Source organism: Cheilinus undulatus, linkage group 1, assembly GCF_018320785.1.
Source record: "Cheilinus undulatus linkage group 1, ASM1832078v1, whole genome shotgun sequence".
Classification (NCBI taxonomy): domain Eukaryota; kingdom Metazoa; phylum Chordata; class Actinopteri; order Labriformes; family Labridae; genus Cheilinus; species Cheilinus undulatus.
Window position 1 is genome coordinate 28,773,573 of NC_054865.1, and position 15,452 is coordinate 28,789,024.

Sequence of the window (15,452 nt, forward strand, 5' to 3'; positions counted from 1 at the left end):
GTAAAAGGCCACATGCCGGATTCGAACCTGGGCCGCCCTACATGGGTAGCACCTTAAACCACTCAACCATCTGCGCGTCTGGTCTTGATCAGTCTTGATGGAAGATCGCGAGTCCAGCCAGTCTGAGAACATGACCAGACATTCAAAACTTGGTTTCAAGACCGGTCTAGAGTACTGCGGCACTAATCTATGGTATACGCCTCAGGGAACAGAATTTCTGTGTAGTTCCAGTGAAGCCAGAGCTTACCACTTAAAAAACGTACAGGCAAGAATTCCTTTTCGGTGTGGCATTTTTGTCTACAGTGCGGACACCATCTTCTTTTGGCCCATAAATCTGAAGTTGTATCTCTTACCTTCTGAGTCTCAGTTTAACAGTAGAATGTAAGTTATACACCAAATGTTAATTGTACTTACTTCAGTGGTATGATCCAAAAATAAACAAATTTCATTGTGTTAAATTAGGAGTCAATCTTTGTCATATCTGTCATCAAGAGGGGAAGACAGCCACTTTTGAAATTCTAGTGAGTTGAATGGAGGTTGGTTCAGTCTTTTCTGATACATTTCAGCTGGAAGAGAATCAAAATGCTGATTGACTTTTGAATGCTGCTTAATGTTTGATTTGCAGTGGATGATTAGCTGCGCTTTTATGCTGATATTAGGGTTGCTCAATTATGGCAAAAACCACTATCACAGTTATTTGTATTAATGTTAAGGTTGTGATTATTAGACATGATTACTATCATTAGTTGTACAATATCTGCATGTAAACACTCTTGAGAACCAAGAAATGAGTGATAGAACATAAATGTGAAAATTATGACCTACAATTACTATGAATAAACAAAATGATTTACTTTTATAGACAAACTATCACAACAATAAATGAATAATTTAACAGATGACAAAACCTATGGACAAAAGGAGTGTTACACAGCATGTAGCACAGTAATCATTTAATCACTGATACAGATATTTAATCAATACCTTGTTTCTATGATCATATGTTGAAAGGAACACATAAATCATCCTAGCTCTAATGTCAATGGGAGTAAGTATGGCATTAGCACAGATAAATTTCTGCCTGTTCATTGTTTCCCACACAGTATTTTACCTGTGTATCCAAAGCCTGCCGATAGATGATTAATCGTTTTAACTGATCGCAGACCAGAACACTTAACATGCTGAAAATCCTGACTCCTGTGTACAGATTCTGTGTATTTAGGTAGAATCTATTTGAAACTGGGGTTGGAACAATCTCTCCCCACTTTTATAGCTCCGTGTCTTATACATGGGTGTTATAAGAGCATAAACATCCCACCTTGAAATGGCAGTATGTAAGAGCTGCATGATAATATTGCCATTGTAAGAGTGTTATATTTTGCCTTACAGTATGTGTTGCAATAATTTTCTCTTTTTACCCTCATATATAGCAATTGCTTCTATAATCCACCTAGCTGGCATGATATCTCTATATGTTTTTTTTTTTCTCTTTTTGCACTCAGGTTTGTTTGCAGCAGTATAGTGTGGAAAATGTAGTTTTCCCGACCTGCAGCTGTAGAGTTATACTTACTGGTCTTTCTCCCATGGTGTTTCTCTTTTTGTCAGATCTTTCTTGCTGTTTCTACTTCATTGGTCTGTTTTCTTTTCCCTTATCTCTTCTTTATACGCTCCTTTCCTGGCTTTATCACCATCCATCTTCCCTTCAGGGGATCCCAAAGAAATATTTAATTGTTCTGAAATGTCTACAGTGAGCTGGACTAAATGACTCAGCAGCCATGTCAGCTGACAAGAAAGTTTAATCCATTTTAGCTTCTGTTTGTTTGCAGTCACTCAAGGGCTTCCTCCCTCCCTATGCGGAGCTGGGGTTTACAGGCTCAGTGTTACTTTTCTTATTCTATGTAGCCCTAGGCTGTACATAATTAGAGCTGATAAGATTTCAGATTAATAGCAACTATTGTTATCACAATCTTGCATATGCCTATTAGGATACTTGTACTTTTCTTTTTGTCTTCTTGGTTTTGTGTTTACTTATCTAAGTCTGATCTTTAGAGAGGTCTTCCTCTGTATGAGACACATAAATATAACAAGTCTCTTTGTCCCTGTTGAAGAACAATTTCTGTTGGTTTTTTACAGAATCTTACATATGTGCCACTTGTGTTTTATTCTCCATCACAGAGCACGAGAAGCAACGCCTATGCAAAAGCACTGACTACATGAATCTTCACTTCAAAGTCAAATGGTTCCATAATGAGTATGTCCGTGACCTGCCGGCCTTCAAGGGTGTTTCGCCAGAATATTCTCTGTAAGTGTCTACTCATTATCAAGCACATGCATATATAATGTAAAATATGTTAAATCCCTCATTTGTTTAATAAGGAACTCTAATTCATTGGAACAAAGGTCAAATAAGTTCAAGTAATTAGTTTGATGTCAACAAAGTGTCAACATTACATTGCTGATGTTCATTTCTTTCACTATGTTTTTCCATATTTAACAGACTTATAGTGGTTATTTCTTTGGCAAAACAAAAAGATATGAATATTTTTTCAAAGCCAATTTAGAATTATTTATGTGTATTGAAAAAACAGAGGAGGCACAAACGTAAACCCTTGTGGCATTCAACCTGTAAATATTTTTCTAGTCTTAAACAAACAAATGATCACAAACAGTTTTTGATCACAAACATATTAACTTTAAAACAAGTTTTTTTGTATTTTTTCATTTCACATGTATGATTATGTGCATCAAAACAGGAAAATCTGCTATACAAACATGTGTAATGTAGCGGGGAACGCAGTGCCCTCTTCCATGCCAGTCTATCAGAGTAATGACTCACCTCCCCCTCTCTAGTGCTGTCACTCAAACACCATGTCTAGCTGGATTGATTCCTCCAGAGGCATATACATCATACAAACTCACACACACACAGGAACAGTCTGTCTCCTCTGTCTGCCTGTCTCTCTTCTTTGTCGACACGCCTACTTCATTTATGGTCGGCTCTCCCTCCTGTAGCGTATGCCCTTAGCCGGAAACAAAGCCGTTTTGGTGGGACAACCATTGCTCTAAGGACAAGCTCAGGCACTTTATGAAACAAGGAAATGTCAAAGTGAAACAGGCAGAACAGCATTATTATTCCAAAAACAAATGTATTTCTTTACTCCACTCATCTGTCCAAGCCTGTCCTCCACTGTCCTCTGCCTTAGACTCATTGTCTAATGTACACACAAACAGAAACCTGATATAAATGCCTGCATAAATGGTATTATTGGCTAAAATCAAATTGCAGTGAACTGTTTTTTTCAGGATATCATTTTAAGTACAACACATTCAGTGCTGATAGATATGAGTAAATTCAGTTCACCATATATGTAATAATAAATATTTTTTAAACTTTGTTTTTGTTTATTAATCAAATCTGAAGCTCCAGATAAAGATATGAAAATTAACTCCACAATAATCAGACCTCTTTAATTGACCCTTGGATGAAGATTGTCATTATCGTACAGTTGTAGTCATTGTTTTTCTGTGATGTTAACTTAATGTTGAATTTTATAATCCAGCATTTTTAATTAATTTTTTTTTTTTTTCCATACACACACAGAGTACAAGGTACATTTTAAAACACATAAGAAACAAGGAATCTGTGTGAGGGTGTGGTAGAAACCTCAAGTGTCTGAAATTGTATTAAAACTAGAGCTGTGTATAAATAAGGCATAATGGTCAAATTACAGGATTAATTAGTTGATTTTCTTAATGCATATATGCATGCATGGAATGAGCTTTACAATATATCCCACAATTCCCCCAGATCTGCACCTGTCATTGCTCTAACACAGTCAGAGGATAGCAACTATCCAAACAACCAAAAAAGAAGGACAGTTCTTATGAAAATGATGCAAGGCTGGTTCTGGGCATTGACGATTTTCACCTAGGGCGTCGTGTGCCCTGAACGTTTTGAATCAGGCACCAATGTAACAGATCATCAACTCCTGCTCTCCTCTAACCTCTGCGCTTCACTTTTTCACTCTCTGTCTCTCTCTCCACAGAAAAAAATGAAAACAATTTCTCTAAACATGCAGATGTTTTGTTAACTTATCTTTATACAGAATTCATCTTGATGCATTTAAGAAATATAAAGAGATAAAGAGACAAATGACTGAACACATGAAGAACAAGCAGGCTTATAGCCTTGGGTCTTAAAAACACAAAGCTATGGACTGTGCAGTGAACTGGTTCAGTTTTGGTCATTTGATAAGGAATAAACTTCAACATTGTGGAAGATTTGCTGTGACATTAAAAGGTAGAAATACAAGCATCCTTATCCATCATTTCAAGAACATGAATGCCTCAGAAGACAAAAGACATCCTCACTTGACAAATGAGCCCCAGTGAGACCAGCAGCACCTGCAGAGTACACTCAGGCATTGTTTACTGCTTCTGTATCCTATTACTAGAAAAACAAAAGATTAAGGATATGACAAGGTCAACCATGCTAAGCCAGGCATTCTTTATTATTCACATTAAAGGACAGGAACAACTACTTCTTCTTTAACCTATTCTATATTCAAAAAAGGCAAATAATATAATAACTGTCCTGGAATAAAAAATAAATACAGTGATATTATTGTTGGATCAAAACTGTATCTCACACCCTTCAATAATGAAAGGCTTTTGTATTTTAAGGTGGTTCGAGCCTTTCGTCATACAGTGGCTTGATGAGAATGAGGATGTTGCAATGGATTTCCTCAATGGAGCACTGGAAAGGGACAAAAAAGATGGAGTAAGTACAGTTTTGTTTCTTATTGTATAAATGTATATTTATCAAATCAAGCTTCTTACATTTCTTTTCATATTCCCAAGGACTTCCTCCTGCTGACTTTATCTCTTGCAGTGGAGGATGAAGGGGATAAAAGGAAATGCTAAAAAAAACCCTTGCCTTGACTATAAGACAGGAATGTGAATGAAATGTCATATGAAAATTGACAAAGACAGGAAGGAGACACTGTATTTTTGCAAGAAATGACACAGAAACAAAATTAAGAGGAAATGTGTACAAGAGTCACAAAGCAAGTTTGTAAAGAAATAATTCAGGTTTATTGAGTCACTTTTAGTTGCTTTATTAGCATGTACTTCTATATGAATTAAGCAATTTTCTCACACTTATTACACTAATACAGCACTTTTTAATCACTGGATATGTCAGCATTTTAATTTGGCACAAGTTAGGTGACGACTGATAAATCAGGTGTTTGGTAAAAACTGTAACATGATGTTTTATGACCTTTATGATTCCCTAAGAGTTTTCCTCAAGTGAGAAAATTACTTATCTGGCATTTCCTCAATGCCTTCAAGTCTACAAATCAGAAAGGATATATGTTTTTAAAAGTGTTTGAATTCTTTGTATTATGGAGAATGTAGAATCCATTTCATCAATTTTTGACTTCAATGGATCAAACCCCTCAATTTTGTGGAAGTACAATAATTACTGTGCATTAAAAAGTGATGCAGTCTGTAGATGTTGTCCTTACAAGTTAATTTTCCCAGATTATTAGTCTGAATCCTTAAAAACTTGCTTTTTCTATAAATTCAGGGATTAATTTGAGCCCACATTGGACGGCTGTGTTATTACTGCACCACAGCAGCTACTAAGCATTAGGCATTAATGATTTAACATCTAACTGATAATGTCATTGGCACTGCAGTAAATGCTCTAGATTCCTGCTCTGGGTGATGTGGTTTAGAGTAACTGGTACATTAAGTGAATGCTGTTTTCACTGTCATGCTGTCTCACTATGAAGTGATTTCATATCTTTTTCCATTTCTTCTTCTCTCACTCTCTAACTCACACCCTTATGTCCCCCCTCTTCCTCCCCCTGTCCTGCAACAGTTCCAGCAGACCTCGGAGCATGCTCTCTTTTCCTGTTCAGTGGTGGATGTGTTCACTCAACTAAACCAGAGTTTTGAAATTATCAAGAAGCTGGAGTGTCCAAACCCACAGGCCCTGGCTCACTTCATGTGCCGCTTTGCGAAGGTCAGGCTCTTTGGAAAGCCCACTCAGTGAACCCCGAATGCCCCTTTGGGGAGTTTTAACTCACAGCTCACAGTTAAAGATTTTGCCGTTTATCTAAAGAGAGAATATGATATTCTGTTTATTATGTCTGATATTATGTTCAAAGGTTGTGACAGCTTAATGTTTTGTCAGTGAGTCCTAGAATTTTTAATGGTAAAGCAGTAAACAAACAATAATTAAAAAGTGTCTGTCTCCTTCTGCAGACTATCAACAAGGTTCTCCTGCAGTATGCTGCAATCATATCCAAGGAATTTCCTTTGCATTTGAGTAAGGAGAACGTGGTAAGTGCCAAGTCAAAGTCTATAAATGTCACTGCAAAGGTCAGAGTTTTTCCGGTCAAACTGCAAATATGATGCATCAGAAGTCTACGAGCAGTTTTCATGAGGACCATGTTGGACTGTTACAGATTTCAGCCTCGTCATTCCTATTTTTAGCCTGTCCCAGCTTTTATAATGCTCTCAACAAATTGTCTCTATTAACCAAAATGCAATTATTCTTCTCACAGCCTATAGCAGATAGTGAGGAGTCATTGGTATTTTCTGGTCCTCTCTGTCCATTGTTAAATGTGACGGGTGACTAGATGCGGAGCTTTCCGAGTGGCCTAATTATCCTCCCTGGTGTTAGAAGTTGAAGTGAGAGATAACACAGGGAACTCCTGAAGGAGGCAGATGTTTCTTTACAGAGTTGACAGGCTCATTACAATAAACCCAGAAAAAATGTGAATTGTCGCTCTTTGTGACAGGACTGAAAAGACAGATGATGGAAAAAAGATTTAGGAGACAGATGGAGTTGTACAGACACAGGAGCACATCAAATTTAACCTAATCTCTAATTTGTTAGGCTGTCACATAGAGGACATGAACTATAGCATGGCAGTCTTTACCAAGAACATACTGACTGTGTATATTAATGGCCAACAATCAGAAACACATTATGAATAGTAGATTAAGTAAAGTTTGAAGTTAATGCATTTACATTTGTTGGATCTGAACCTCTGAAAAAATCAGTGTGAACATGCGGCTCCTAGACACAGAAACATGTTTAAATGTTGAAAGTGGGGTTACTGTATGCAGTATTTTACAAAACTTACAAAAATCAGATGACAAATGTGTGACTTTCTAGGAGAGGAATTATCTGTGATCATCTGGTGACTCCTATTAAGTTTTTTTTCAGATTTAAGACCTCTTCACACAGGATTAGTATTACCTAGGAACCTCTGGTAATTTGTAATTATCACGCAGGACATCTGTGTTTTTGATCAAACATGTCTGTAATTTTTGTGTGAGTAAAAACTTCCAGGCAAATTACCTACTATATTTCTGTACACACATAGGCCCACAGGTAATTCTAGTTCCATGCAAATCGGCCCCTCTATAATTTAGGATAGTAATTGTGTGCTTTTACAGCCCATGCGGCTTTTTCCATGCTTTTTCTGATCAACAAAAAATAACAGAGGCAGTTTAGAAGATTTTTAACAAAGTTTTAACACATATAGATACTAACATACTGCTTTTCAGTATGTTAATTTTGGCTCTTATTGTCCTGAACCATCTTCCTGAGGGTAGCAGTTGGAACAGGTGATGTGCTGGGTGGGATGAGTCCTTCAAGATGCCCAGGGCCTTCCTGTGGCAGTGGGAATTGAACAGCTCCTCTAAGGAGAGGAGAGCACAGCCAGTGATTTTCTGTGCTGTATTGATGACCCTCTGGAGAGCTGTCTTCTCCTGAGCAATGCAGCTAGAAAACCACACTGGGATGCAGTATGCTAGTACACTTTCAATGGAGCATCTGTAAAAGAACACCAGCAGTTCCTTGGACAGGGCGTTGCTCTTCATGACCCTTTTAGGTCTGAAATACATATTAAGATATCAGTATCGATATCTGTCCCACCAAAAATGAATCTGTGAATACTGGCATATTGGAAAGGAATCCAATATCATGCATCCCTATTTTCACACATTAGTTTCATTTCAGCATAAATCACACCAAATGCCAAATGCAAATATGTACATTTTATGAACATATTCTTAACAATAATTGGTCAAATATTTCTTTTGAAGGTGTCTTGCAACACCACAGGTGTGTGGATCCGCACTTTGGAAACCACTGCTCTAGAGGACCTGCATTTTACATAGGGATGATTTTTTTAATGTATTTTTATCCCCTTTATTTAACCAGGAAAACCCTCGGTGAGATTAAAAATCTCTTTTTCAAGAGTGCCCTGGCCAAGACAGTAGCAGCAGAGTTTCAGACAAACAAAGAGCATTCCACACAGCAAACATAATGCAAGATATGTAGTGTAAATCCATCAAGGGACACGTAATAAAAGTTTAAGCAGCAAATATTTTTCCAAATCAACCACATTTGTAAATTAATCAAAGCATCTGCAGCCAAGTCTTTTAACTTCCTCTTAATAGTCTATAAATACACTACCTAATGATGATTTTTGCAGATCAGCCAGTCAACTACTACTATATTTAAACAACATCACTCATCTAAGCTCTGTAAATCAGAATACACCACTGTGAAATCATTCTCTTCTTTTTCTTTGTATTGACAGTCCTGACTGATACCACAACCACTGCCAGCATTTAACTAATAGAAAGCAATATGTTCTAACCCTTTATTGTATATTTCTCACCCCCTCTCAGACTAGACTAATGCTGCTGAGAGAAAGTGCCATGCTTTTATTCTGATTTAGAAAATCTAATCACTCCCAAACAAATATGCTCATAAATCTCGTGGAGAGTAAGCCATTATGTGCTGCTGCAGAGACTCTATTGGCTGCTTTGTGGTTTGAAAGCAACCAATCATCCCTCTCCTTCTGGGAGCTGAATTATCGTGTTAGCACTATACATCAGTTCTTTCATATTTTGTGTGTTGTATGTTTGTCAGTTGTTTTTTGGGGGCAGATCAGGTTCATGATATGTGAGTGAATGAAAACTCTGAAGAATTACTCAGTCTCCATAAAAGGCTGTGTGATTAATGCTTGTCATCTGTTAAACTTGTTGTGGAGCTGAGAATCGATAATGCCTGACATATTCAGTACATTTCTCTCCCTGTTGGGTTATGTATTGTGGTTCCTTGCTGACAAAAACCTTGCTTCTCTGTATAAATGGTATGTCATGATCTCAAAACTGATGTATCTGACTACTTTTTGCCTGGTTGATATTTCACAATGTGTTTTCAGTAATGTAGGTTATTCTGGAGCTAAACAGCTGTAAAAGTGCAGTGTCAACAGCAGTAAAAATGAAACAGACAATTGAATGTACAGGTTTTCTAGTAATATTTCAAATCAATGATGTGTATACACTGTGTGTAACAAAACAACATAGTTATATAAATTGCCATGTTTTTGCAGCCGTGCATCATCCTCAACAACATTCAGCAGCTCCGTGTCCAACTGGAGAAGATGTTCGAGTCCATGGGCGGTAAACAGGTCTGTACTTACCTAAGTGTTTCTCTCTTCTCCTTCTGTGTAAACATTTGAGGCAATTCACTTTCAATCCAACCTTACAATAGGTCTTTCTGGTGCATAAAATCAGGATTTCTACAATGTTAAACTGCTTTGCTCTACATCAGCTGGAACATGAGTTCACAAAGCTAGCTTGTAAGGGTTCAGTCTTTCTGAAGGACACTTCAGCAGGGTTGATACCGTTTAGTAAAGAGGCTTAACCCCTTCCTTAGACCAGCCCTCTGCTGAAATAAATGCTGTGTCATAAATATGTGAATGATAATTTCAGATGAGATTTATAGAAGCGAAAGTGAAATGACCCCAACACTGAAGTGCTGCCCTCATCTCTGTATTTAACTATTCAATAGACTAATCCAACATGTAGCACCCTTTCATAATATCTTCTTTTCTACTACAGTTCCTTGATAACGTCTGACCTACCCCATCACTATTTCCTCACCTCTAACTCCCTCCATGTGTTTCTTCTTTTGTAGATATAAGTTTTAAGTCTTTTAAGTCTGTGTGTTTGGTTTAAACATAGTGACTATTGTCTTTCTACTTTTTTAGTCTGTCAGTCTAACCTGAGAAGCAGCTGTCACTGCTTCTCGTAACTTACACGCATGTTCTCTCTGGTATCTAACACCTGTCTTGCCTTGCATTTTGTCTCCTGTCGTTGTATCTTCTGTTTCCCCCGTTTCCTTTCTGTGCTCTCTCTCTCTGTCTCCAGGAGGAGGGGGTTGTGTCCTTCTGTAAGGTGTGTTCAATAGGTTTCGTCAACACCCCTACCCACCATTTACCGAATAATAAAAAGCACACCCCTCCCCCCTCCTTTGTGCCTCCCCACCACCCCTCACGTTCCTATGCTTCTCACCCCCACCCTCAGACCCCTTCAGCAGCATGTGCCACAGAGCATACGGACTCTGAATTACCCATCACGCCTCTGGACAGGCTGCTCAAGCTCACCATCCCCAGTGCTCTGGGGATAGTGGCTCAGCCCACCCGATCTCATCTTTATTTTTAGCTTGCTATTTTTCTGTCTGCCACGTCTCTCCATGGCTAAATTAGAAGTGCGATATTTTTTTAGTTCGTTGCTCCCCCTTTTTTCCCGACGCAAAGAGTGGAGTCAAAGGCACACCAAGTTGTTGGCTGTGGTTTTGATCATCTCTATCTTGTCCCCAGGCTGCAGCCACAAAATGCTTCAGACAGGATTTTTCAGACTAAGTTTAATGAGCTTCTCAAACACTTACAAATCTCTCCAGCTGCGCCATCAGATTAGCTTCTGCTACCTCCCTACATTCAGTAGACCTAGACCCATATCACTCCCAGACCGTTATTCTCCAAACCAGAGGCCTTTATATCCATTCACAACTTAAAACTTTAGATCTGCATGGTAAATGGGCAGCCAGGTTTATCTTTGAATATCTACTGAGTAATTATTACAGGTGAAAGTTTTCCATTATTTTCCTCAGTGGCATATTCATTACAATTGTTTCCTATCAGTAATTAACCTCCCTGAAAACCAATGCAATTACCAAGAACTGTTATCATTGGAATACCAGTAACAGAGATTAGCAATAATCTCATACAATACCCACATTTATGGACTCATCATGCACTGATCTTCACAGATTGTTATCCAACTTTATTCTGAGTGTCAAAATGTTTGCTAATTATGTTTTCTCACTTTAGAGTTGCCGGATTCTTGGCACTATTTAGGACAAACTATGATTTGGGATAACAAGCTGCCAGTAAATAGATATTGTTTGTTGAAACAGGCAAAGGAAAGCGGGGCTGGGCTTCTGTTGATAGGCTTTCAGCCAGGGGAGAGTTTGTTTGCTCCAGAGGACTGCTGATGTCTGTCAGGGCCGAGTAAAACTAGACACCATGGAGGTGTCAGATAGTCTGTAGATTACAAAATCAAGTTTTGTATTTATATAAATTATATAAAGTTTAATTACCACTGGCAAAATAGTGTTTCAAATTGTCTAGTGCAGCAGATAACAATTGCTGTGTTACTGCTGCATACAAGTTATGGCTATTAAAAAAACGAGACTGTCATGCAATTTCATCGAACATGAACATTTTTCAGAAACTGCTTTACCGAGAGCACAGTGTGAGCTGGCCCATTGTTTTGATGAAGAATGAAAAATTTTTCTACAATTCTGGTATCTTTCTTCAGACTTTTTCTGGCAGATTTTCTAGAACCTTTTTACAGTAGTACTGATTCCCCGTCGACCCTTCAGGAACCCACTCATCTAAAATTATTGTCAAAGAAAACAATCAATATGGCCTTTAATTAGGCCTGGCGATATGGCCTAAAAATCATATCACGGTATTTTTCTTGCCTTTGACGATGATGTTATTGTATCACGGTATTACAAAATTAAAGAGATAATGCTTTTTAATCCAAAAAATGTGGGTTTCCTTCAGTTTGTTCCAAGATGCCTTCATAAATTTGCTTAAATTTTTCCTTTTGATCAGGAGTCAGAAGTTTTGGGACAACCGTGGCACACACTTTTGTCATGTTCAATTTTTTCATGCAGAATTTGCCAAACTGTCTCTTAATCGATGGAGATCGTTTCTGCCATCATTCTTGTACTGGGTTGTCCATTATTTCAAACTATTTGTTCAATTTTTTGAATGTTTTCAGAAGTTTTTGATGTGCATAGGTGCCCTGAACGTTCACGGTTTTGCCATCCAAACACATGACATTGAGTGTTCACCATACACCGTAGTGAATGTATGAAAACATTTAGCTGCAGTTTTGTTCAATTTAATCAAAATCTAGTTAATGGGTTGCTCAAATTTTAAGCTGTGCGCTTCAATCAGTAGCTGGCAGTGAACTTAAGACATCACTTATTGGAAACTTAGAGTTGTGTATGAATACCCAATTTCTAATATATAACACTCACTGTGACTGAAACTGACTGGTTTAATCCTCATAAGCGTAGTCTCGTTATTTATTAGTCATACCTCGTATGTTAGAAAACTAAAATGTTTTCTAACAGTAAAAATTGAGAAGACACCAGATTTAAGTATATCATGCAAGAAAAATGAACATAAACAGCATTTAGCATTTGTTCTTGATAGTATTTCCCGATTAATCTATATACTTACCCTTAATCTGACATTTGAGAAATTCAAACTACATGACTTCCTTTCTTTGCATTTTGAAAGAAAATACTTTTGACATCTTTAATGTACAGAGTTCAGTCTAGATTTTCTCTATATTGAAGAGTCATGTTGTCATTGTTTGACACTTGATGGTGAAAAATTGATTTTATTTGACTTGAACAGAGACTTCTCTAACAGAACTACTGTCTTCAGGTAGACATTTGACTTGAGCACCAGAAACCAAGCAGAGTCAGAATCGAAATTTCTCCCCTCAGGAGGTGATGGGTGTCTTGGTTTATCTAACAGCTTGGGGAATTTCTGCTGCTGTGCGCCCATCAATATGGTGTTTTGGGAAAAAAAGAATATCTCAATTCCTGCACCTGTGTGGCTGCAGATTAAAGGTTTGTAACCTTCCCTGGGCCAAACTGCTAATACATTATGGCCTACAGTGATTTTCTGCCATCACTTTAAACGATTTAATATGTTACTTGAACAGTAAAATGACACATCCAACCTCTATGGGCTATTTTCTCAGCAATGGAAATTCATTTCATGAGATGACAGCAGTTTGGCCATGTGTGTATATGAACACACATGCACACAAATATAAATCTATCCCGTCTGTGCTGCAGATAAAGCCATGTCTGCAGAATAAAAATGTCTATAAAAGGTTTAGTTTACACATCCGCTTCCCAGCTGAGCCATTGACCATTAGAATGTGAGAGATGAACTGCTCCATGGCTAAGCTTATCAGGTCTAATGTGACGATCTGTTCTGCATGTGATGCGGTGCCTGGCCTCACACATTCATCTCAGGCCCTGAGCCACAACAATGTGTTCTCTACTCCATACCAAGCATCAGTTCTACCCATTTATACATGGTGGGTGTAATTCAGATGCACTGGGAAATAGAGGGTAACAGATTCACTCATACATGGAGTTACTTGCTTACAAACACAACTATACAAAGCAGTTTAGCACATAAGCACAATATAAACATTTTATTCAGTCACCTCCTAAACCATAGATGAACTCAAACATTTGCACAACCATCACATGCATTAATCTGATGCTGCAGCTACCCTACACATGCCATGCATGGGTACATACATGCTGTGGATTAACTTTGCAAATATGTTTGTGTGGGTTTATATTCAGATTCTTCATGATACATCATGTGTACTTTTGGGGTAGATAAATCTGTAAATACTGTAATGTTGCAACTTTTTCATTGAGATAATGAGACATGAATTCTAAAGGATTTTTTTTACCTGAGTATGACCACTGATTTGTTTATGGTTGGTAAGTCAGTATCACCTTAATAGTAAGAAATTGTAAAAGTTGCATGCTGAAGTCAGTTTTTTGCAGCCGAACAAACAAAACAAGTATTTTCCCTGCATCAACAGCTTTCTCCCTGAACATAAAAGCCATTAGAAGATTTCAATCCTCGAGTCAGAATAGCTGTAGATGTAAAAACGACAGTAAGCGACACTCCCCAGAGATTTTACAGTGTCAAGTCTGCCTCAGAGAGAGCCCTGTCTTCTGTTACTCGTGAAGTAATGCACAAAAATGTTCTCTTTGAGAGACCCCCTAGCTGGCTGCTCCTTTGCTGACATCATGTCTCATGACTCGGCAAGCAGTCATCATAGTACCGCTAGGAGGTGAGCCATCCATTTGTATTCAGAGTGTCGCTCGGCCTAGATGGCAGGGAGAACGAGTGGGAAGCCACAAGTGAGGCAGGTTACCCCTCCTCTGGGCCTGTCTCCTTCCCCTCTTAACACCCCCACCCCAGTCGAGGCAGAGAGCAAGTCAGCGTGGGCGATTGTATGGAGTGTAATGATGTAGTAACTGTCTGTCTCCCACTGACAGCTGGATGCAGAGGCCAGTGATCTGCTAAAAGAGCTGCAGAATAAACTCAGCACAGTGCTGGATGAACTCAGCGGAGTGTTTGGCTCCAGGTGAGCATTAATGTGACTGAATGTGTATGTGTATGGGATCGTTGTCATTGATGTTAATTTCTCTATTCATATCTTTTCTGTCAGTGAAACTGAAATACAACACTGCTCATTATTGACTGACTTGCATTTTCTCATAATGTTACTGGCATGACTTTTTGCTGTACTCTATTCTTACTGGGCACAGCAAGTTGTTAAACATATCATCTTGAACAAAAGACACCCCTGCTCCTTACATCTTTTCAATCATCTATTGGCATCTGCATGAGTAAGCTAGCATCTCCTTAAACATGGTCCACTGCCTCCAGCTAAAACATAAAGCCAGAACCAAGGTGTTTAAGGACTGTTGTTGTCATTCTACAGTTTCAAGCCTGTGATCGAGGACTGTGTAAAGCAGATGAACCAGGAGTTGGTTCAGATGAAAGGTCCTGTCAAAGGGACCAATGCTGCCATGGACGCAGAGACCGTCCTCCGGCCTCTTATGGACCTTCTGGATAAAAAGTGGGTATACACAGAATGCAAGGTTAGATTTGGATATCTGTTATATAAAAATACATCTGGACCTTTGTATAATAATGGCCATCCTTTTTTTTTTTTCAAATGGATTGACATTCAAACAATTTTAAGGGTCAGTAGGCTTAACTGTCCCTTGTCATCAAGTTGAAAGGTTTGAAAGGCCTTTAGGTCAAAGCCTGTTCCAATGTCAGATGTGGATTTTGTCTGTTAGGATTAGAGTTTTGTCTTAACAGGAAGCAGATGGGACAGGAACAGGAAGAATCATTCATTAACATCTGTTATTGTCTCTGCTTTCACTGCCTTGTTGCTGCTGTATCATGTCAGTTATATTACAAATTATAAACCCC

The 15,452-nt window shown here is 38.3% G+C and overlaps 1 protein-coding gene across 6 annotated transcripts in view; it reads left to right on the top strand.

The window, feature by feature from the left end:
• Positions 1-15,452, top strand: part of LOC121512562 (protein unc-13 homolog C) — a 134,687-nt gene that overhangs the window by 96,014 nt on the left and 23,221 nt on the right. For 4 of the 6 annotated variants that reach the window (XR_005992124.1, XM_041791886.1, XM_041791895.1 and 1 more), the window contains 8 exons: positions 2,176-2,302; positions 4,684-4,780; positions 5,888-6,031; positions 6,274-6,351; positions 9,429-9,506; positions 10,249-10,275; positions 14,504-14,592; positions 14,953-15,090. Coding sequence is in view for 5 of the 6 variants with exons in the window: in XM_041791886.1 (XP_041647820.1) it covers positions 2,176-2,302; positions 4,684-4,780; positions 5,888-6,031; positions 6,274-6,351; positions 9,429-9,506; positions 10,249-10,275; positions 14,504-14,592; positions 14,953-15,090 (778 nt within the window). In the remaining variant the exon portion in view is untranslated. The remainder of the gene's footprint in view (positions 1-2,175; positions 2,303-4,683; positions 4,781-5,887; positions 6,032-6,273; positions 6,352-9,428; positions 9,507-10,248; positions 10,276-14,503; positions 14,593-14,952; positions 15,091-15,452) is intronic. The other 2 variants (XM_041791903.1, XM_041791910.1) reach the window with 1 other exon arrangement.